A 22,912-nucleotide genomic window follows, 5' to 3' on the forward strand; every position below is an offset into this window, starting at 1 on the left:
GAGCAGGGGCTTCTCGGCGGAGAGGCGGAGATGGTGCCGGGCGAGGCGGCGCCGCCCGGGCCGGGCTCGCCGCGGGGCAGCGCCGAGGGGGCCGCGGCGGGCAGGAAGCAGCGCGCGGCCGCCCGCAGGAAGGTGGGTCGCGGCCGGGCCGGGGCCGGGCGCGGGGCCGGGGCCGGCAGCGCTGTAACCTCGGTAACGCGGACGCTCGCGGTGCGTTCTAGGCCTTTTCCCTGTTCGTCAAAGCCAAGGAGGTGCCGGCCGCGTCGCGGTGTCCCGGCGGCGGAGAGGGCGTGTGGTGGCGGTGCTGCCGGCAGGCATTCGAGGAGCTGCCCGGCATCCACAGGCACGTGGCTCTGCACCATTCCGGGGACGTGGGGCGGCAGGCGGGACTCGGCGCGGGGCCGGCGGAGGCCGCGGGCCCGGCGGAGGCCGCGGGCAGCCCCACGGGCAGCGCGGCCCGGCCGAGCGGGCACTCCTGCGGCAGCCCCGAGATCTCCTGGACGCTCCCGGACACAAGCCACGTCAGCCAGGAGGACCTGACAAGGTAAGGGAGCCCCTCGCCGCTCTGGAGCTCCCGGAGTACTCGGCTGTACGTCACCGTCTGCCAGTAGTACTTCTTATGAGATTCAGTCAAGCGACACTTCTAAGGTACAGGAAGAGTCTTCCCCAGTATTCTTCTGGATCTTCAGATTCTCTGAGTATCGTTTATAATAAAGTGTTAGATCCCTTGCAGTTTTTAATGGTGGATAGAACTATCTGAGCTATATCATCCTGTATTGTTAAAGCAGACCTGTATGGGTGTTATTTCACAGCTTGGATCTGCAAGGAAGGACCACAACAGAGAAGGGCAGAACAGCAAGATATGCTCTGCATGGGTTCCTTTCTGCTGTTCGTTCAGGTTCCTGAAGGGCTCACTTAGTTATGGAGGAGGTTCACAAAAAGCATTTCTGACTGTGACAGAGTTCGGCTTGTGCTGCACAAAATGTGGGAACATGCAATCTCACAAAAATCTTTGGCTTTTTAAATTTAAACAGCTCAAGTGCTTGAGTTTTCAAGTGCCATTTTGGCAAAGCGAGCATTTAATGTCTTGCTTGTGTGCACAAAAGTCAGCAATTCTTGTGTTCTGTGTGTGGGGAGAGCATATGGTAGGCCACTGGCAGTGAGAGTCCAAAGTTCACTTTGTAACTAGACTCTAGAATTAGAAGTGTGGGAGCTTTTTTTGGTTAAGATTCCTTTTGTTTGAATTTCAGTAGTGCTAATCCCTCCAAAGTTTGTTTGAGTTTTTTTTTTTTTTCTCTATACATCTGCCAAAATAAAATTGTCTGCTTTCTGAATGATTACTGCTAATAGTGTAATTTTTTTCTTTGTTAACATTCTTTTTCTATTTGCTTACCTTTGCCATGCTGTGGGCAGCCAGGTGGGAGACGTACTTCTCTATTACTGTTACTGTGAGGTGAGGGATCCAGAGAAACTCAGTGCTTGGCAAAAGGCCTTGTGTCAGCATCTACATCTCACTGGCAAGGTAAGGTTTGAAGCAATGGTTCTGTTCTTAAGGAAAAACCCCCACACCTTTATTTAGTGCAGGATGATGAGTTATGTGGAGAACCAGCTGCATTTTGCACCACAAAGTGCTAGTCTGTTATGATCCCATTAAGAGAGGCACTCAGACTTGGTAAGGTATCTTTTAGAATTCTATTTTAAGAGCTATCACAACAAAGAAAAAGAAATACAGACAATCTTAAATCCCTTTTGATGCAGGGAACCATGGGCTGTGTGGCATTGAGTGAACCTCACAAGCAGCACACAATGCAGACCCTGTCCTTGCAAGGGTTACCCCATTTCCATCAGTTTTACACATGGAAACAGGAAAATGAGTCTTTTTATCATTCCTGCCATCAACCAGAAAGGATATTCACATGAGAAATTCACAGTTTTCTATAAAGATGCATTTTTCAATAAAGGCAAGGCAACGAAAATGGCTTTATCACTGGTGTCAGCAGGGAGCTCATGCAGGTGTCTCAGCTAGCATTAGCAGGCTGGGTGCATCCTGGGGCTGAAGAGCACGTGCAGCACGACACAACGCAGCTGGAGGGATAGCATGTGTCTGGGCCTGCTCCACTCACTGGTCACCTGCACTCCCTCCTCAGTGCACAGTGAGCTCCCAGACAGAGTGGCTACACCAAGCTGTAAACCATACTGTCAGGAATTAGGTGAGAGCAGCCAACACCTTAGACCACACCATAATGTTGCAGTTCTCTTTCCCGCACAGTCTGTTCTCTTCACTCCTGGCAGGCTAGACCAACAACATGAGTTGCTTGTGTAGCTGGCCTGTGGATGCTGTGGGAGAAGGTGAATTTTACCTCACAAAGCTGATGTTCCTAGGATATCTGTGGGGAGAAGGAGGGCAATGTGGAGCAGGAGCCTCCTTTTATCTGTGATTTGTCTTCCTAAGTAGCTTCTTGCTCTCTGCCAGTGGTGCATCAGCACAGGTCTGGGGGTGAAGTGTCGTCATGGATTCACCTCTTTTTCTGCTCTTGGCTGGTAGTTGGTGTTTTGCTCAAGTTACTTTTCTTTTTTTTTCCATTTTATCTCCAAGACAGGTACAGCATTTATCTTCCCAATCAGTTGGTTTTTTCCTTGCTTCTTATATTCAGTCTCTCCCCCTTCCTCCCATCCCCAATTCAGAGCTTTTGTTCATTTGTCAGTGCTGGAGATAAAATGACTCATCCTGAAATTTAATATTAGATACGATGTTATGCATATTCACATTTTCTTTTTTAGCTGTGTGATTCATGCAGCACAAGCCTATTGTTCTTTCTGAGGCAACTTCCAGTGGGAATTCTAATGCTGACTGCAGGATTTGCAGACAGCAATTTCTCTGTTTATACAGCATTTCTCTGTTTATTGAGTGGACTTCTCTGACTCTCCTGATGTAATTCTTTTAAAATGGCTGAGAAGTGATTACTGGATTGTTGAGGGTTTTTCTCCTGTTTATTGTCTTTATATTCAACTTCGTTCTAACCATATTGTCCTTCCCTATTCAGTAGTGTCTTTACTGAACATGCTCCTGTGCCTGCCCTTTGTCACCCAGTCATATTTTGCTGATTTCACTGTGATCTCTTTTGCTGTAACTAAGGTTCAGCCCCAGCTTCTCCTCTTGCCTCCTAGGTACGAGTTGCTTCAGAAGGAATTAATGGGACAGTTGGTGGAAGCAAAGTAGCTACCAGTCTCTACGTTAAAGTTATGCTTTCCCAGCCTTTGTTCAAAAACATTTTGTGTCAAGAGGATTTCAAGGTATGAAAAAATAATTTTTACATAGACATTGTTAATGCAGGTAATTTAATTTTCAAGAAATAAGTAGATCCTTTCTTCCATTTCTTAGTATTACTTCTGCCGTAGCAGTTCTGCTCCCCCACCACTTACCTGAGTAGGTGAATCTTAACCATAATCTGTGCTGGTTTTTACCAGAATTGGGAGTTTCCGTGGGCAGTGTTAGCAGCTGCTACAAGCTTTGGCAGCTCTGGGTGCAGCTGCTAAGCCCCCCAGTACGGGCGAGTGAGGGAGTGTGCCTAAGCCCCACCATTCTGCAGCAAGCATTTACTCCAGACTGGGCAAGCATCGTGACATACACTTAGCCTAGCAAAGTGTTTGCACACTGTCCTCTTCACCCTGCTTTGACTGGAAGCAGTACTACTGGCTTAGGTTCATGAAAGTTTTGGTGTCCAAATAGGTGCACCGTCAGTACCGTGGATCAGGTATCTTCCAGAGAAAACACACAGGGACTGTCAAGAGGTTTCTTCCTACTCCACTTAGTGCCTGGCTGGAGCATATGTACTGATTGCTGTCCTCAGATGATGAGGGCAGCAGTGGCTGGTGCACTGTATGGCATTTTGGTAGTCTTTGGCTGCCAAACACAGCCAAAGACTTGGTTCTGGTTTCTCTGGAAGGAAGGAAAGCTGCTGCTTAAGCAGCAGCTCTTCTCCACACAGTTTTATTTTCAGGGAATGCTATTATTTTTTCATAAACAACTAGATCAAAGGAGTTAGTGAAATTTGCAAAACTCAAATTCCATGCTGAGCTGCAGTGATGATTCAGTCTTAGGTTTAAAAGTGTCTGTTATGCTTGGCTGAATTTCAAGAGGAGTTGTGTTAGTTACAGTCATATGTAGATACAAAAAAAAACAAGGATGGAAATTTACCCGGATCTTGGCAAAACCTTCAACCTTGCATGATCTCTCTGGGCATCAATGTTCATGCATTAGTGGAATGCTCTTGTTTGCTGTCTCACAGTTCCTCCTGAATGTTGTATGCCCAAGTGAGTGAGGCTTTCAGGTTGCTGTGCCATGAAGACATGGGATAGAGGAGTGACAGCCATGCTTGGGGCTATAAACATACCCAGTGGCCACTACAGTTCCTGCAGGATGATTTCCGTAATAGTTGGAGCACAGCTGCACTTTTCCTTGAGTGTTTATTTACTTGATGATGCCTAAGCCATGTTTGAGGCTCAGCCCTGCAGAAAGTCTCACTCCCTGTAGCCTGCAATGGGGGTGCCTACCAATAAAGGTGGTACCAGGACTTCTGAAGGAGAAATCCCACACTTGAGTTTGAGGGGAGAGGGAGGTGCCAGCCTCCACTGTTAAGAAATCTTGTGCCTGGCTGACCTCCCATACACGTCCGTCACATGCGTGAACACTGCAGCTCCCCTCACACACAGCACGACTGCAGGCACAGCTCTGCTTGTGTCCTCTGCCAGAGGGATGAAGAGAACTGCAGGGCCTGCATGTGGTAACAGGATCCATTACTGGAGGACACTATTTAATATTCCTGCCAGGATCAGCATGTTTTTGTTGGGGCCTCAACTTTCTCACAATAAGTGCTAGTAACATGTTGCTGACTAAGGTTTGGTCTGCATCCCTGCACTTCCAACCAATGCTGTCTGTCTCACCTGCAGTCATTGGGCCTGAGACTTCCAGGTGATGTCAGGGGTCCACTGCCTAAACTTCAGGATTTACAGTGTGGATTTCAGCAGGAAAGACACTTCTTTCCTTCAGCCACAAAGCTATTTTCATATTCTAATGATCTGTAGAATTTAAGTGAATGGGTAATTTTAATTTTGATACCTGGAAAATTTTGGTGAATTGTTTTTTCATGTTTGATTTCCTAGAGCAGTGCAGGAGGAGCTCACTGTTTCCCAGACCTTCGAGTTGGAGTTTTCAAAGAAATTGTACCTATGGGCATTGATCCAAAAATAGTCTCTTATAAGGAAACTGGTAAGTTTATGTAATTAAAAAAAATAAAGCCTCTCACCCAGGTGAGAGATGAGTGAGGAGTAAAATCCTTCATCAAAAATACTTACCTTTGCACAATCACCAGGACACAGGAGAAATAGATACAGAAATTGATATCTTACTGGTAGTCAAAAGCTACTGGTGCAGAGAATTTGCTGGCCTAGATTTTGGCTAGCCAAGTGTATAGCTGCCTCAGAAAACCTTGGAATTAACTTCAGGTTTTGTGGGAGAGTTCCGATGACATGGAGCAGTAGGGACCGCTGACTTGGCTTCATTGGTTTTGTCGCCAATAGCCATGCTCCTGCCTTTTGGACTGAGCAGATCCAAGTTCTGCATGAACTCCATCTGGCTGCATTTGCTTTGTGCTAACTGTAGCTGCTTAGTGTGGATTACGCCTGATAAGGTGTTCATGGCTGTGGATTTGCTTTAAGGATGCTTACATAGGTGGTAAGAGGAGCACAGCAAATAGCAATTAACACAGCAGCTTTGGGCTTTTTTTCCACCAAGAGGTTTTGTTGGTGCCAAACTTCTACAGCATCTTTTTGTGGATTTGGAAGAGGATTATTTTTTGTTCCCATTTTTTAGTAGTTTGTGGTTGTGTGTTTGGCTATTTCTTTCCTTTTTCGTCCTTTTTCCTGCTCTTTTTGCAGCATTTCATGGAGATGGTTCCTATTACTCTGGCAGGCTGCTTGTAGGGGTGTTTTTTAATAAAGTAAAGGATTTTGCTCATTGAGCTTTTTAGTTTTTCAGTGGATTAAGAGTCCTAAGCCCTGAAAATTGAGAAACTTTATGTAAATTGAAGTTGTGCTGAAAGTAATACATGTTTATGGACATTTTCTATTGTTATCAAGAAGAGTTTATTAAAAATTGCATTTCTGCACCTCAAAATGTAATGACATATGAGCAAAGAGAAGTGGCACATGTCACTTCCTTTTCTACAGCTGTAAGAGTAGCCAGGGGGATGACAAAACAAAGAATCATAGAGATGAGTAGCTGTCTGGTGCTTCTTCCATTGTAGGGAGCAACAGAAGAACTTTCATTTGCCAGTAGAAAGCCAAACATGGATAAACTTGGCTGATTGAGTTGGGATGAAAAGTCTGTGAATAATCACAAAAAAGTTTTGTTTGGAAATCTGAGGAGAATCTGGATCAGTGATCTCATTTGTGACATTGTTTCATAGTTCTGCTTCTCACTTATCTTCCCTCCCCCCCCCTTTTTTTTTTCTCCTTTTTTGTTTGTTTGTTTTGTTTTGTTAAAGGAATCCATTTATCCCCTCAGGAATTTCATAGAGAAGTAGAACAGTATTTGTCTCAGGCCACCCAAGGACAAAGTGATACCATCTTGCTGGACTGTAGGAACTTCTATGAAAGTAAAATAGTAAGTGCTGCTTGCCTGCTTCTTTTCAGGTGCTGGGGTGAAGTATTTTATGATTGTGAGGTTGTACCTTTCTGTAGAAGAGATTACATACTCCAGATTGACTGTAATGTGTACAGAGTGCAGTTTAATAATGAATATTAGATACAAGCAGTAGAGGACCTGCCCAGCAACTCAGGATGGAGCCTGCCTGGCCAAGTGCTTAATACAGTGTGGGGCAGAAAGAAAGCAAAGAGGTCCATACAACATGAAAATGAATGTTTGAAGTAGCATAATTTATAGGGATGTATTTTTGCAATTTTTGTCTTGTCCCATTGGTCAAAAAGAAAGGGGCATCCTGCTGTCACAACCACCACCCCTCATGCACTGTTGTGGTTTGTCCTCTCGCTGAAAGTTCAACTTAGCTCTCTCTTCTTTTGATGAGGAGACTTGCTGTGTCCAGAATCCTCCTACAGATTTTAACATATGTTTTGATGCATAAATGCAGCTGAGGAGCTGCCTAAAGCAGCTGCAGTGAGCTGAATATTCCAGCCCAAAGATTTGTTACTTCTTCTGGTTTGAAGCACAGACCTTACCAGTGCTTGTAACCAGTTGCATGGCCATCTGTTATAATTGCAGGGACATTTCCAGGGCTGTCTGGCTCCAGATATCAGGAAGTTCAGCTATTTTCCAAGCTACGTAGATGAAAACCTGGAGCTTTTTAAAGACAAGCGTGTCCTAATGTACTGCACAGGAGGGATTCGCTGTGAAAGAGGCTCTGCTTACCTCAGGAGCAAGGTAAGATGTCATTCTGAGGGCACAGGTGTCGGGGTGTTGGGGCTGCTTTAAGGGCACCTGTCTTTTGTCTTGCTGGTGAATTTTTACTGCACACAAACTGCAGAATGCTCAGGTGGGGAGATAAATGCCTCTGACATGTGCTTGTCTCACGCTGTCAGTCAAGGACCTGGATAGTTGAGTGTGGCTCACTATGACCTGTGTGGACTAGTGTCACAGCAGTGAAAATAATTATATAACCCATTTCCTGAGAAGAGATATTTGTAGGACTGTTTTAGGAGGGCTTGAAAATACTCTGCAGTTTTTCCACAGACTGTCTAGGTTATGCTCTGTGGTCATTACTGCACAGCTTGAGCATCTCACAGTGGTGAAAATTAGCCAGTCAGTGCTTTTCCCAGAACTAAATCCAGCACAGTGCAATGTTCTAATTGTGTTCTAAAATTTCCATCCCACTCTTCTCCTGGATCCTTCTCTCAAGGATCAAGGAAACAGAACACAAAGGCTCTCCAGAGATTCAAACCTTGGGGTTCTTTTTTCAGCTGCATCAATGTGAGCCCTGCGAAATTCTGCTTCTAAACCGTTAACTAAATAAATACTGAATAAAAAGCAGCAGTTCATGGAGATTGAAAAGCATTTGATCTGTGATACAGCAGACCTTCCTCAAGTGAGGAGGCTACCAGCTTCTTTTGAATGTAACATTAAATGAAGAGTTGGGTTCATTCCAGCAAGACAGCATTGTGGAGCTGCCCCGTACTCCCTGGTGGCACTGCCTAGAGCTGTGGCTGCATGTGGTGCCGTCTGATGGTCACTGAGAGGCTGCTGCTTCTCACTGACCCCTGGCATTTACGGCATTTGCTTTGGGAACTCTGGCACACCACCACTGCTGTGGTCTCCTTCAGTTTTTCTGCTAATATGCTTTAAACAGGCAGTGTGCAGAGAGGTTTACCAGCTAAAAGGTGGAATTCACAAGTACCTAGAAGAGTTTCCAGATGGATTCTACAGGGGGAAGCTGTTTGTATTTGATGATCGTTACGCCATTTGTTCCAATGAAGATATCATCTCAGGTAGGACTAGATAATGTAAGTGCAGAAGGCTGGGAAGCTATTGCAATCATTTCCAGAGGTGTGCAGGATAGGGACAGGCAAACTGGCCTGTGTAGTTCTTCCTCATACTTGGTTTGATCTCATAGTGCTGTCACTTCTCGTGATGACTGTCAACACTAGATGTAAACCTGTACATGTGCTTTAACATGTAAAACAGAAATGAGAGGAAAAGGGGTCACTAACAAGAGTTCACTAAAACTGGAGCAGTAGAAGGAAATATCCCCTGCAGAGCAGCTCTGTTATGAGCCATCTGCACCTATGGAGACATATGTCCAGCACTACAGCCATTGTTACCACCTGGCTGCCCACAGTGCTGAGTAGACTGTGGTTGGCCAAGTGACCAAAGTCTTAAATAGTTCTCCTGCTACCAGGAGTCCTCTGCTTCAGCAGTCTCAGAATATCAACAAAGACTGCCAGGTATTGGGGGACTAGTGGCACCTATGCTCTGTAGCAATTTGTTATTTTCACGTTTAAGAAATTTTATATCCCATGGAATTTCAGTGGCCTCTAGTTGAAGCTGTTGAAACCATTGCCTGATCTTCTGGCTGGGATTGCTCTTCAATTACTGCAAATTAAGTAATCTCTTATTTTGCTGTCAATTGCCAGATACAAGTAGCTGGAATTTGGCTTCAGCCCTTTTTTTAAGGAAGCAGTGCTGGTTTTTTTTCTGAGTTGGTAACTTTTCGAGCATAACCTCCCATTCCTCCTCTGCATTTACTCTATACATCTTGAAGGGGCCTGACTTGGTATGGAAACAGAACATACTCTGGATACATCACAGCCATCCCTATGGAAGTCTCAAGGGGAAGTGCTGTGATATGCACCTTCTTGGTACAGCTAAAACTGGGCTGTAGCTTTCAGTTAAAGAGTTAAAACCCATAATGTTCTGGAAGGACTCTACCAGGACTGCAAATGGCACCCTGCCTGCACAAGCCATTATTTATAGATGGAAGGAAGTTCCATGGCATCCCCTTCCTCGGCAGGTGACTTTCCTGCATACTGGCTTAGTTGCCACCTGCATGTCTTTCTTCTTCTCTTGTCAGTAAGAGTCTCTATATCTGTCCATTCAGAACTAGAGAAAGCACTAGTGAGCTACTCCCTTCTTTTCCAGAGGGAAACCTGTCTTAAGTGTGTCAAAAAAGATGTTCTAAAATGAACTAGATTCTAGAAGATCAAGCTAAACAGGAATTAAAAACCTGCAAGACAATAGCCACTTAAATGAGAGTTGGCAGCCCCATGGTGCCTTGGCAAGCCCTCTGCAAGGGAGCAGCCAGAGCAGTATGGGTGTTAACTTTTTCTTTTCCTCCTCCCTCCAGCATGCAGATACTGTGGGGTGCTGTGGGACCAGTATAAACTTTGTTCCAGTCAGCACTGCCGGCAGCTTGTCCTGACATGTCCAAGTTGTTGCAACAAAGGTCTTACAGCTTGCTGTCCTGTTTGTCAAGAGAAGGAGCTCAAGGTGACTTCAAGGGCTTCAGGACAGATACTTAAGGAGGAGTGTGAATGTACAAGGAGACGGCCAAGGGTGCCCATTGAACGTGTCTCACCAAGGATGCTGGACACAGGAAAAGATTAAGCTGTTTCATTGGTTAATCTGGCACGTGCTCTTGTAAAGGGCTTCTGTAACTAGATATCTATCCATTAACCAGTTAGGTTGGGAAATTATGAAGATAAGTCAGCTTGGAAAGTCTTGTTCATATGCTGCCTTTAAACATAGAATATGCCCTGAAAACCATCCATTACTTGCCCATAAATTACCAGAGTGCCCAATTCATGACCAGCACTACAGGATTCCTCTCTCTGGGTACAGTCTTGTAGTGTGGCCTTTACCATGGGGATTTTGAAGCAGAGTATCTGCAGTGTGACAGAGCTGCTCACAGTTCAAAAGAAACTGAAGGAATTTAAGAACAATTCCATTTTTTTCTTCCTGCATGGAGATCAACCTGTCTGACCTCTCCAAGGATCATGCATCTGCTTCAGTAGCTTGTAGTAAGGTGTACAAACAGCAGATTTATCAGTTTGGTGTGGGTATATGACCAGATAAGATCCTGAAGATATAGTCCACATGCACACCATTGACCTGCATCTCTTGCTTTATAGCAGTGAGAAGCAAGGTAATGTTAGCTGAAAATACTGGCTTAACTCCTGTAAAACTGGCCGAAGGCAGCATAAGGAGCTGGAGCAAAGGCCCAGAGACACTGTTTGCCTAGCCATACTTGTGTGACCTGTAGGATGAACAGCAAACCTAATCTTTCCAGTGCTCAGTCTCCCTGGGAACTGTTTTTTCCCCTCAGCTTGTCAGTGTATGAAATAGGCAGGGCTCAGCTCTGCTTGCACTAAAAAAACAGCTTGAAGCATGTTGAAACAAGCACACAAAGAGGGGAGCATTGAGACTGTCAAACTACCAGCATCATGGCACTGGAAGTGATGCATGTCTGCATAAATGTCAGCAACAGCTATGAAAAGACTGCAAGATCCTTTATCCAGGTTAAATAATTCAAGTTCTGGGAAGCATCTGTGCTTTTTAAACACAAGTTGGGTTTTTTAAAAGCTGCAAGATGTTTATGCAATTTCCAGCACTTGTTAGAGGAGAAATTGTCTTTGAAGGGACCTACAGCAGATGAGCTTAAAATACTGCTCCATGTGCTGTATTGTGTGCTTGATGCTGTAGAATGTACAGAAAGGATTTATTAATAGCATGGAAGATGTGTCTTGACTGAAAAATGTCTTTGATATCCTAATGACTTACTGTTCCCAGAATGACTGTAAATTTCAAAGTCCCTAGGTTTGGGGTTTTTAACTGGCAAATGTTTTTAAAAGCAAGAAAATAGTTTCTTAGGTTTCTGCAGTTGCTTAATGACAGGGCTATGTTATTTTCATAGAGATTGTACCTTTCTCCCATGGTGCTATTAATTCAGCAAGGCCTCATTGTTGGCTTGACTAGCAAATTAAATACATGGGCATTTGTTCCATTAAAGCCATGACAAATATTTCTTCTTGCTTCCAGTATTGCTACCATGAAATCAATGGTTTACCAGCTGTCCTCATGACAATTCCATTAACAAGGCAAAAGCTCCTTTGCTTTGTTTCTGGAGCTTAGGAGCTTTGGCAATCTTTCTAGGATAGTATTTAATAGTAAACCTGTGAACAACCCATCCTTGAGAAGAAATTAGGTAATTCCCATCAGTAGACACCTTCAGCAGGAGTCTGAGCAGTGCCAATGTCTCCCTGGCTTCCCAGTCCCTGCTGGCTGCTTAACCTCTGTGGTTTTGAGGACTGGAGTATTTGTGAAGGAACATGCAAGCTCTACTTGCAGGTCTGGTCTAAAGCACTGATGGGGAGTGCCCCATGATCTTCCTGTGTTCGGCTAAAAAGAACACAATTTTGTTATTCAGACTATCAGCAGGTCTGGAACACTGTAATCCATTTGTAATGTTGTTTCTGTATCACTTACCAGTACAGGATGGCAACAACTTTATTTTGTATGTAAATTTCTGAAGCGTCTATGATAAATAACTTTTAGTGCTTCCAATGTAATTTTTTAAGTACTGCACAAATACACTTCACATACTATGTTGGAGGTGCTTAATTCTGCAGAGATAAACACTGAAACTAGCTAGTCTGCCACATGGTAGACCTGGCTACAAGGTACAATTCTGAGAGCTCCTTGCAGCTGGAGAGTCTACCTCAAAGGCAGAGGGGAGCCATGAGACCTCTCCTTGTCCTTGCTGCACTAAGGTAAGGGAGGAGAAGGATTTGAGATGTACAGATGGAGTCCCAAAAAGCCATGTTCTCTCTGCTGCAGGGAGCAGAGAAGGGGATAAGAAACCGTTTTAGCCTGCTTCTTGCAAGTTAGCCCATAAGGGGCTCTCTGTCCTGTTTTCTGGTTTGTTTTGTCAGATTAATACAAATAAGGACTTGCCATGTGAAAAGCTATGTGTTGGCATCCAGTGGTAATGCCTGAGAGAAGGCATGTGTGCTCCAGGAGAGGGAAGAGTTTTCAGCAGGATGGGCTGTGACTGCCAGATGCTGCAGTCACCAGATGGCTTTTCCTCCCTTTTCCCAGGGAGCTGCTGGGCCAGATTTGCAAACAGGGATACATTCGCTCCTAAGTATCACCATTTTGTAGCTCCATTGCTGCACAGCTTACAGCTTTTCACACACAGCCTGATGCCTCAGCACTGCCTGTCTTTGCTGCACCACCCTCAGCTGTCAGATGCTTCCTGCAGCAAAACAGCTCTGTGAGGATCAGCCAAGGAACCTGGGATGATCCTGACAGCTTAATAGACCTTTGGGCCGCAAGGTTAATGTGGATGCTGCTACAGTGAAACACAGGACAAAGTTCTTATCTTTTTTTTGTTAAGGGCTGTAGCAGTGTCCGTGTGGTAGTGCTCCTTGGTCTCTCCCTTAATCTAAGAGATTAGTCTCCTTGCATGTCTGTGCTTCCTAGTACCACCAGGGCTTTCCAGGATAAGATTAATTTATCTTCAGAAACCAAGGGAAGAGCTGAGCCTGTGTCATGCAAATCCAAGTACATGGCTTGGCTAAAATTGCGTGGCTCTAATTTGATGATTCAGTTGGTCATTTCAAAGTCTTCACAGTGCACACAGAAGTTTTAAGTCTGCCAGTTTTTTTCATTTTAATATGTTTTCAAGCATTTTTATTCCGCATTCATTTTCTGATACAGAACTTGCACAGTGGGGAAACAAGCTATGGTGAAGTGTTTTATATGACACCACGGGCACATTTATTAAGATTTGGAGAGCAACAAGTATTTTTCCCACATTGCTGAACAGTGTTCCTCTGCTTCGCTGGTCAGAGCTAAATCATCAGCAGTGTTTGTGCACAAGCTCTGGAGAAATCTCTGGGACTTTTGCCAAAATGTATGTAAAAGGCTGAAAAACTTCACTCTAACAGACATTTAAAGGCAGATTTTTAGCAAGAGAGAGCATTTTCCAGGATGTGTCATCTGCCCAAGATTAAGGTTTCAGTACAGCAGTGCTTCTTCCATGGAGACTTCTTACTGAGCAGGATCCCACCCACATTAACAGTGGGAGTTTTGGATGTGCTGGGTCGAGTCTGTTGCAGGTCTGGGAGATCCACAAGCCTGTGGGGAATTCCTCCCAAGCTGAATGATGAGTGTACACTGATAGCTGTGAGATCATGCATAGTTTAAGTTCAGATTTGGGGTATTTCACTTCACGGCTTTTTTAGGGCACAGCATTTATTCTTGCATTTATGTGGACATAAGGGACAGCAGTAAGAGAAATAATTCCTAGCAGAACAAAATTTAGTTAATGGACATGGTCATCCAGGCAAAACAGCAAAGGGAGAGAATGTGACCTGTGTGCAGTGAGTATCTGGACAAACACTTTTAGCACTAGGAAACTGAAGGGAGTGAGGAATAGAAGAGAAGGTTGTCATTTGCTGATTGGTTTGGCCATCTCTAAGATTAAGTGTTGTCTTCACATGTGCATGGAATTGAAGGATATTCACCCATCTAAACCACTTGATTTTTGAGACTCTGTTTTATATTTGGTGGCCTTAAATTCCATTTAATTGGGGGTGGAGATCAGTTTTTTTGTAAGAAACACTGGGATGCATTTGACACAGCATCTCACATGATTCAGTAAATGTTGGAAAAAAATTGTAACTCACAATTCTTGAAATTAGCCATGTCCCCAGATGTTAGAAGTGCTTGTTAAACTAGTTATTCCTCTGTAGTTACTTGAGATCAACTTTGAAAAATAAAATAAAATAAAGTATTTTTTTAATACTTCTATAATTTGTGTGAAACAATTTTATCATTCATTCATGCATCCACATCCTAACTACGAAACACCGTGCAGGAATTTTATAGAAAAATTAATCCCCTTTAACACTGGATTGTACTCTAAGCTGAGGTTGCATGAAATTGACAAGTTGGCTTGAATAGTTTCCAACTCTACAGAAAACATCAACAGTCCTACTGGATAAGATCTTCATAAAAACTACAGCCACTATTTTGTTTCAACTGTTAGTGCATAAAACAGAACAGAGGCACCACAAATACTCTGTCAAGGCACTTATTGCCTTTAGATTTCCACAGTGTAGCACAGATCACTGGGAATGACCTCCATAGCCAGGAACTACACTCCAGTTCTGCACTTGGGAAATATAGGCCCATTCACCTCTGCAAGTCTTCTCTTCCTCACTGAAAAAGAAGAGAAAGAGGAGTCAGTCATGGCAGCAGGCTAATGTGGATGGCAGGCTTGCCCTAACAGCCACAGAAAGGAGCTGAAAGATGTACTTTCTGCCAGGAAAGAAACAGGACAGCATCAGCTTCTGAATTCCCGCCTTAAGCAGCAGGCAGGACTTACACAGTAAAGTCAAGGAAGATGAGGTTTTTCTCCCTATGCACTTTTAAGGCCAGCAGCTACTTTCAGCCTTACCTCCCTTATTTTGTAGTTAATTATATTTCACAGTTTGTCTTTGTAATTGGACTTCAGCCAGTTCATCATCTGACTGATGGAAAGACAGCAGGAAACAGATGTCACAGTTTTTCCTTTGCTGATTTTTCAAATTAACAATCTGCTTTTTCAATTAAAAAAAAAATTAAAAAATCCCTTCTTATCCTAAGCCATTGGGCTCTAGTCCTCTGATCATGGTTAACATAGCCAAAAGTTGATTTAGACCTCTGGACACCTACACTCGTGACTCTCCAAGAAAGGTGTAGAAAAAAAACCCAGAATGTAAGGAGGATGCAGAAGTTAGCTGATGAAGATGAACATAAAAGCCTTCACCCAGCTGGGTTCGCACCCAGCATCTTAGGGAAGAGAAGGTATGAGACCAAAACCATGTTCTGGTAGCATCACTTGATAGGCAAGAGCACTGGAGTGGAGCACAAGCAGAGAGCTATTGATGACAGGGAGGAAAATAAAGGGTTTTTTTTTTACTTATACATTGTCCAGGTGTACAGCTGAGATGCTACTGCCAGAGACCATCAGACTGATGAATACGAGCTGCAAACAAGAACCAAATTAGACAAAAAATCCAGATCTTAGTGGCCAAGGAGGTAAAATACACAACTCTTACATGGAAGACAAGTCCTGAATTTGTCCTGTTAACAGCAGGAACAATCAAAATACTAGATTGTAAATCTTCGAGCTGATTATTTTGCATTCCAGGTGCTGCAGAGTCATTAAAAATCATGCTCTGTTCCAAAGGACAGAAAATAGCAAGCCTTTCCCAGTGCAGTGCTGGAGTGACCAGGTACTGAGTACTTTGTATGATCCTTGAAGAACTGGCACATAGCTTGGCTGTGCTTCTTAGGAGCAGAGTACCAGTTGAAGCATGATTGATTTTTTCCATTTGTTTTTAAAACACAACAAATGTATCATCTACCTGATATGACAGCTGCTGTGTACAGCGTGGTGGGTGTTAGCTGCATTCAGCACTGCTGGCCTGGTTTCCAGTGCTCTACAGCAGCTTGTAGCCAAGCAATGGAAAGGCTCTGCCACGTGCTTTGGCTGAAAGGGCAGTTTGCAGACTTGCCCACATTTTGCTTCACAAGCATGTCTAATCACTTCATTGAGGGTACACAGATAACTCAAAGCAATGTGGCTTCCCACATATCCCTAGAAGCAGTTCCAGTTGGTTTTGCTGAGGGGGATGGGCCAAACTTTAACTGCTGTCAAAGTTCAACTCTACTATTTTTCATCTCCTTGTTAAAGTGGGAATGAAGCTGGAGGAAGACAAGCAGTTGGCAGGAATCACAAATGCTAGAAGCTCGTAGCCCATGTGCCACACGCTGTATCACAAGCCCTACTGAACCACATCAGCAGCCCTTGCTCTTTCCCAACAATACCCACTGTAACTGCAAAAAACACTGCCTGGCTGACAGCAGCTGCAGTAAGAAACCAGCTGGTGAAGGCTGCCCTCCTCCTTGAGGGGCAAAGCACCATCAGGCCCTTCAAGAGGCACATTCTAATTCATATGCACCTTTAGTATGAGCAGTTCTGCCCTAATCCCACCGGGAACTGCCTGCAGGACCCTCCCATGCTTCCCAGCTTTCGGCCAGCTTGACTCACCCAGGTCGTTGTTACTCATCATGGCATTGGAGGCGCGAAGCCGGGGACCTTGCTGAGTGAAATGGTACCCAAATTTCAGTAGGGAGGTGTTCTTTTCCAATATATTTGCGATTTCCATTTCTACTTTGTTGCCCAAGGGCTGACTCTTTTGAAAACAGAAAACAGAAAAGCAAACTGTTCAGGCTAGAGGGTGATTCAGAGCAAGCACTTAGAGGGAAGGGGTGGAGATTGCAGATCTTTCTCTGGACCTGTGTCCATTTCTGACTTGGAGCTGGTAAAACAAACTGCTGGCCTGTCCCTGTACACATGCTACAATTGAGAGGCTCCAGCTCCTCCAGCAGACATTCCCACAAGTCCTTTTGCCCAAAGACTTTATTTCTTGGTCAGATTAGCAGCTGCTGGACATGTGTCGAAACCAGGATTCTGGTCTCTCAATCAGTCAGCTGTCTCTGAGTTGCCCATAGCTCAGCTGCTTCAAGCTGTGGGTTTCCCGGGAAGCTGTGCTTGCCCCAGGCTCTGTGTCACGGCACACTCTGCTCCCCACAGGCAGCAACGCTCCCCTGAGCACAGCTGCCACCCACGCTCGCTTCACCTGGTTGTCAATGCGCAGCTCCACGAGCGACGTGTTGCCCTCGAGCGCTTCGACGATAGCCAGGATCCCAGACCCAGAAATGAAGTTTGACTCCACATTCAGGCTCTTCAGTGTGCTATTGACCTTCAACATTTCTGCCAGGGCCTGTGGACAGAGGTGGGCAGGAGGAGCTGGCAGTCAGACAGGCAGGGGCAGAGCACCACAGGGCAGCAGGACTTCAGCCCCCCTCACCTCCAGAGTACTCCTGGAGCATCCTACACACTGTGCAGTTTCACTGCCACCAGGTGGAAGTGCCCTCTGTGGAGTGAAGGGGGCTCCCTCCTGCTGCAAGGGGATGCTTGAACATGAGCCTGCTGGAGGCCCCAGCAAAACCTCGCATGGACAGCTCTTGGGGCTACCCCAAAAGGTGATAGTCCACACCTGCAGCTGCCGTGTGACAGCTTCATCTGTCCCTCCTCTAAAGCCAGCATGGTATGACAAGGATGCTGACCAGCATTAGCCCTGCCTGCACTGCACTGGGTTGAGATGCTTCCCATTAAAACATGCAGAGAGAGGAGCATCTGTCTTGAACAACAAGGGATCTCCACATCCAAAGTGTCCTCCCAAGCAGCCATATTAATCATTTTTGCCTCCTTAGTGGGTAAGACCAGAAGTGGCTGGAATGCTCATAACACCCCAGACCTGATCAGATCATGTCACTTCAAATAAACTGCAAGGGAGGATTCACCTATGTGAAGCTAAAGGACCACAAGGTGATGCTCATGTGGCAGGGCTAACCTGCACCCACAGCACGTAGCCCCACAGCTCCCCCAGCCCAGCACAGAACCCTCAAGCTCTGACACAGCACCTGTCCTGCCTGCACAGGCAGTCTCCCCAGTCCAGAGTGCCTGAACTAATTTAGGAGCAGTATTGCCCTCCAGAGAGTTTCTTTTTCTAGCAGGAAACTGGTGTGCACATGTGTGTGTGTGTGTGTGTAGGCAGGGGTAACCTGGGTGACTAAGAGCAAAAACTGACTGCAATGGTGCTGGAGAAAGATGCAAAGATGCAGCCTGGAAGGCAGCAGGAAGGCCAGGCAGAATGACTGGCTCCTCTCTGTGTCCCCACTGATATTTAAGATCACTCACAGCAGCCAGAAAGACTCTGTATCACCTACAGAGGCCACATACCTCTGCACAAAGGACACATGAGAGACAGCTGGAACAGACGTGTGTGAGGGGAGCAGCAGGTGTGCACACCTTTGTACCAACAGAAACAAATCTCCAGAGACAAACTGTTTTTAGAAGATGCCACTAGGACATCAGTTGTTGTCTCACGCTCCTTTTCCAGGAGATCCTAGAGGACAAATACAGGACTGCATGGTTAAAGGACTGAAACCTCCAAAGATGAAAAATGAAGTGAAGGAACCAAAGCCTGTCTGTTTCTGGCTTCCACTAATGCTCCTGAAACTGAATTACTAGCAAGCAGCCAGAGGTGTGAAATGTGCCAAACACAACACAAGGTGCAGAAGCAGTCAGTCAATAAGGCTGAAAATACCTTGCCTGGGAACAGTTCCTGTCACAACACTGGGACAATGAGCTCACAGTACTTACAAAAGCAACAGGATCGTTGCTCCGGGTTCCAACTATGCTGAACTTCTTCACATACGTGTTGTTTTTCAGCGCTTCTGCAAAAGCTTTTAGAGTTGGTATGGGAATATTCTGTGACAAGAAATGCAGAAATCATGTGTTAGGCCATCATCTGTATGCAATGAATATGCAATACATGTAAAAGATACTTTTAACTTCTCATCAAGGTCAAATCACCAAATGCACTGAAGTAATTTGGGAAGGGGTTGAAAATGTTTTCACAAGTTTTCACTCTTGCTATAACCAGCATGTTCTAAGGAGCATGGCAATGTCTTCATCCTATTTTGTGCTCTGCTAAAAGCTCACTGCCTTGATTTGAGCCACATCTCTGCTCTTTAGTTGCCCAGAAACTCAGCTACCTAGGAACATGGGCGTTGTGGGGATGCTTGTAATCAGGATCCGTGAGCCTACAGAGCACTGCTCCCGTGCTCTCTGGTAGGAATGGCAGCACTGAGAAACATTCGTGTCACGTTCAGAAAATTTCCACCTACAGGAACTGATCCAGAAAGGCCTGAAATTATCTCCTTACAACACAAATCACAGACACCTCTGACTGCTTTATACAACACCTTACAGGCTATGTCTCAGCCCAGAAAAAAATCCATGCTGCTTTTTCTGAGTTCCTTCAAAAACAGTGTTTTTCACTTATGAAGAACTTTAGATACCCCTTTCAGATGTTCAAATTTTCACTAAAATTGTAAGTGGCATCCTCACCTTGGACTTCTTGCCACACTATTTGGATCCCACCATGTGGAATGATCTATACTCAAAGTCATCTGCAGAGCCATAACACAGTACCCAGAAGCACAGAATCTCCACTGTCACTCCCCAGTTCTCCAAACCCCATCCCAAAGTCATGAGTTCAACACACAAAAATAGTGCCTGCCTGCCCAATCCTCAGCCCTGTGGCCTCAAGGGATGGGGTCACTAGCCCAAATCCAATAGTAAAAATAAAATAAAAATAAAAGTATTTCTGTTTTAGAAAGGTGTGGATAGCACAGCAAAAATGTCTTTGATGTGCACGTGCAGTTAACTGTGTTCTTGCTATGTCATCATTTAACAGACCCCTTAAAATAGAAGCTGTATTTTTTAGTGTATGTATTTGTCCCAAAGGCAACATAAGAAGTGGTGCTATGTCCTCACTAGCTTTCTACAAGAAGTAAAAAAGTCCACAGAAGGGATGGTTGGGTGATAGACAGAGTCACCTGCGAGAAGGGTGACTTCTTCATATTTTTATGGCAAGTATCTGGATTGTGAAACCTTTTTCCTCCCACCATCTTATAATATACATCAACATTCCCTCCCCCAAATATGCCTGTCTAAGTCATTAAAGCAACCTAAAATGGCTTTAACCAGACAGCCAGTTTTGGGTCTCCCCAGACCACCCTCGACACAGCTCTGTTTTTCCGGGCACTTAGAGGGATCCTTCTGCTACCAACCCCAGGCCTTTGTCCCACAGCAGGTAACAATCCATTCTGCTGCCCACAATGGAGAAAGGAAGCACTGGTGTTTCTTGTCTGGCTACATTCAGTGTGATGATACTGCTCTGTGCAGCAAAACAGTGCCTGCCTTCTGGGCATCAGAGTCTTGTTACTAGGAGAGGAGGGTAGAAAGGAACAAATACCATAATATTGTTAAGGTTGACTTCTTCCAGGTCAGGATCATTGCTTTGTATTCGTTTCAGGGTTTCCTCCACATCTGTTGAGTTTGGCTCCTCATCAGGAACTGGTTTGTACTGTGTGGGCTTAATCACACCTGCGAGTGAAAAGCAAGATGTGAAAATGGAAGCAGCCTGAGTAGCACTATCTTCTCTTTGAGTGTTTTCCTCCTCTTCCAGAAGAGAGATGGAAGCATGACCTGACAAGCAGCCATGAGATGAGAAGCCCCTCCACTGGGGCCCTGCAGCACAGGAGAGCCAGTACGTGTGTGCTGTTGAGGTCCAAGCGTGAGTGACAGAAGGCACACTGCCCGCACGAGGCCTTCCCTCGGGCTGCGCTGAGACCCCACTGGCTGGCACAGGGCAAGGACGCACCAGAGATGGCCCCAGCAATCACAGGCTGCTCTGACATGCACACCACTACCCTTCAGCCTAAAAATAATCATCACTGCCTCCGCTGGCAGCTTCAAAGCCCAATACTGCTAACGTGAATCACTTACTGTTGAGGCCTTCTTTGTTCACAATGGTGCTGCTCCCCAGTGCCTCATAGTACTGCTGGTTACTCATCAAGGTGTGCATGCCAAGGATGGCTACAGAAACAGGAGAACAGAACTTATTGTAGGCTCCAGAGCCAGGAAAAGACTCTACAGCACGCTAGCTTTCCCTGCGCAAGCATAAAAAAACATACAAAGGGAGGACAAAGCCCCCCAGCTGACATAAATATACAACAGTGCTCCAACGTGCTTGCTTGTTTATTCCAGTACAGCCTGAGCCACAGGAGAGGAGGAACATCATCTTGTGGACAGCAAACAAACATTCAAAGCTTCCCAGTAACCTACCTGACTCAGCATCACACAAAAATAATGGGGAGAAGGCAGTAAAACCTCAAAAAAATGCCGTTGGTAGGCTTTAGTACAAGTGGCCCAGTCCAGCAGGAGCCTGCACATCATCATCACCCTTGCTCACTGGGCACATGCCACATAATTCCACAGCCCAGTTTCGGAGAAGAGCTGTGCCCCACATGGAGCCAAACCAACCCCAAGGCAGCAAGGGAGTGACTGTCACCTGCAGCATAGCAATGCACATTGTGTTTCCACTCAACAGCAGGCTGGAGTGCTACACTTGGTACTTTTTGAAGGTGACATTGTGAGAAGCTAAAGCTCTGCTGTCTTGGTCAAAATGTAGAGAGTGGTGCTAGAAACACCTTCAAATGCTGTAAGAGCCCAAAAGCCAAACTCAGCCAATTTGCATCTCTCAGACTCAAGACTACAAAGCCAACATGCAAATGCAAATTAAACCATGTCTGGGGGCTCTGGTGAACTTCCTGCAAATGACATACAAGAAATCAGTGGCTTAGGAACTTTTGGGTAAAAAGTTTGTTTTGAAAAGTAACCCTGCTACGCACAGAAAGATCAAGTTGAAAATAAACTGATTTTTGAATCAATAACTTCTTTTTTTTAAAGCTATATGACTTTTTAAAGACATATGAATATTTGTTGAAACAGACACATCTGAACAAATCTTGATCTCTGGATAGACACAGTTGTGAAAACAATAAATTTCTCCCTAAAATCCAAGCATGCACTCCCTAAAATCCAAGCATGCACAACAAAGGCACTTTTTAGACTTGGTTGGCACCAGTCCATCACCATGTTCTGTTGCTTTGGCCAAGAAGGGCTGGAATTTGCAGGAGAAAGGTATCCTTGAAGCCTAGCACAAGAATAGGATCTGTTATGGTGACATGTTGCACTGTGATGTCATGTTCCATCCGGTAATATTGGGATTTAATTCCAATAGTGACAGTTCATCGTGACTCTGGGTTGCACAGGCTGGACAGCCAGAAGCAAAGTGTCTCAGGGAACTTCCCCATGGCCACCAGCACATTCCCAACTGGATCTCACAGAGCCAAGCAGTCTCCATCTGAAAGTCTGAGTGAGGCTGGGCACTTCAAGTGTGATTGATTGTATTTTAGCTCACCCTTTTCTCTGTCATTTTCTTGCAGATGGAATTTTCAGGGGTACAACACAGGTTGGAAAAGGAATTTTCAGGCCTAGCATTTTGATAACTCAGATAGTCCCCCAATCACAGCTTATTTGGACAATGAAATCTCTCCAGCAGCCAGGATTGTGAGTATCTGGACTGCAGAGAGAGGTAAGCATCTGCTGTCATGACCGTGCATTTTGGGGCCTCAAGTTTGTGTTGTTAGACAAGAGGGACCCACTCTTTCTAAGTCTGGTGCTTATGATGCATTCTCCACAGGAACTCAGGCAGAACGAAGGCACCCCATTTCTGTCTCCCTCACCTGACCAAAGGCATGGGAGCCCTTCCAGGGCTACTGGGAGCCACCCTCCTGGCCTTGCCAAGGAAGGGATCCAACACACCACAGCTCACAATGATCCCTGCTAAACAGGCAGGAGCAAAATGAGCTCCT

The 22,912-nt window shown here is 45.2% G+C and overlaps 2 protein-coding genes across 9 annotated transcripts in view; one reads left to right on the forward strand and one right to left on the reverse strand.

Moving 5' to 3' along the window:
- On the forward strand, nucleotides 1-14,323 carry TSTD2 (thiosulfate sulfurtransferase like domain containing 2). The gene is made up of 9 exons (XM_054652329.2): nucleotides 1-132; nucleotides 222-544; nucleotides 1,414-1,522; nucleotides 3,169-3,294; nucleotides 5,164-5,269; nucleotides 6,546-6,664; nucleotides 7,280-7,438; nucleotides 8,361-8,499; nucleotides 9,855-14,323. Exons 1-9 carry the CDS (start codon nucleotides 31-33, stop codon nucleotides 10,112-10,114), a joined length of 1,443 nt encoding a protein of 480 aa, XP_054508304.2. The 5' UTR covers nucleotides 1-30; the 3' UTR covers nucleotides 10,115-14,323.
- Nucleotides 14,292-22,912, reverse strand: part of TMOD1 (tropomodulin 1) — a 25,842-nt gene continuing 17,221 nt past the window's right edge. For 5 of the 8 annotated variants that reach the window (XM_077171582.1, XM_077171581.1, XM_054652333.2 and 2 more), the window contains exons 5-10: nucleotides 20,982-21,071; nucleotides 20,449-20,579; nucleotides 18,789-18,896; nucleotides 17,200-17,343; nucleotides 16,608-16,752; nucleotides 14,292-14,731 (exon numbers count right to left, since the gene is read on the reverse strand). In XM_077171582.1, the coding sequence (XP_077027697.1) occupies nucleotides 14,667-14,731; nucleotides 16,608-16,752; nucleotides 17,200-17,343; nucleotides 18,789-18,896; nucleotides 20,449-20,579; nucleotides 20,982-21,071 (683 nt within the window). In that variant the 3' untranslated portion in view covers nucleotides 14,292-14,666. Of the gene's footprint in view, nucleotides 14,732-15,473; nucleotides 15,540-16,607; nucleotides 16,753-17,199; nucleotides 17,344-18,788; nucleotides 18,897-20,448; nucleotides 20,580-20,981; nucleotides 21,072-22,912 lie in introns of all 8 variants that reach the window. The other 3 variants (XM_054652337.2, XM_054652335.2, XM_054652338.2) reach the window with 3 other exon arrangements.

Source organism: Agelaius phoeniceus, chromosome Z (assembly GCF_051311805.1).
Source record: "Agelaius phoeniceus isolate bAgePho1 chromosome Z, bAgePho1.hap1, whole genome shotgun sequence".
Classification (NCBI taxonomy): Eukaryota; Metazoa; Chordata; class Aves; order Passeriformes; family Icteridae; genus Agelaius; species Agelaius phoeniceus.

What these genes read in the sequence shown, in the direction of transcription:
- TSTD2 (XM_054652329.2), top strand. Translation starts at nt 31, where the DNA reads ATGGTGCCGGGCGAGGCGGCGCCGCCCGGGCCGGGCTCGCCGCGGGGC. An exon ending in AGCCAGGAGGACCTGACAAG is followed by an intron (nt 545 to 1,413) that starts GTAAGGGAGCCC and finishes TGCTGTGGGCAG; the next exon opens with CCAGGTGGGAGACGTACTTC. An exon ending in TGTGTCAAGAGGATTTCAAG is followed by an intron (nt 3,295 to 5,163) that starts GTATGAAAAAAT and finishes TTGATTTCCTAG; the next exon opens with AGCAGTGCAGGAGGAGCTCA.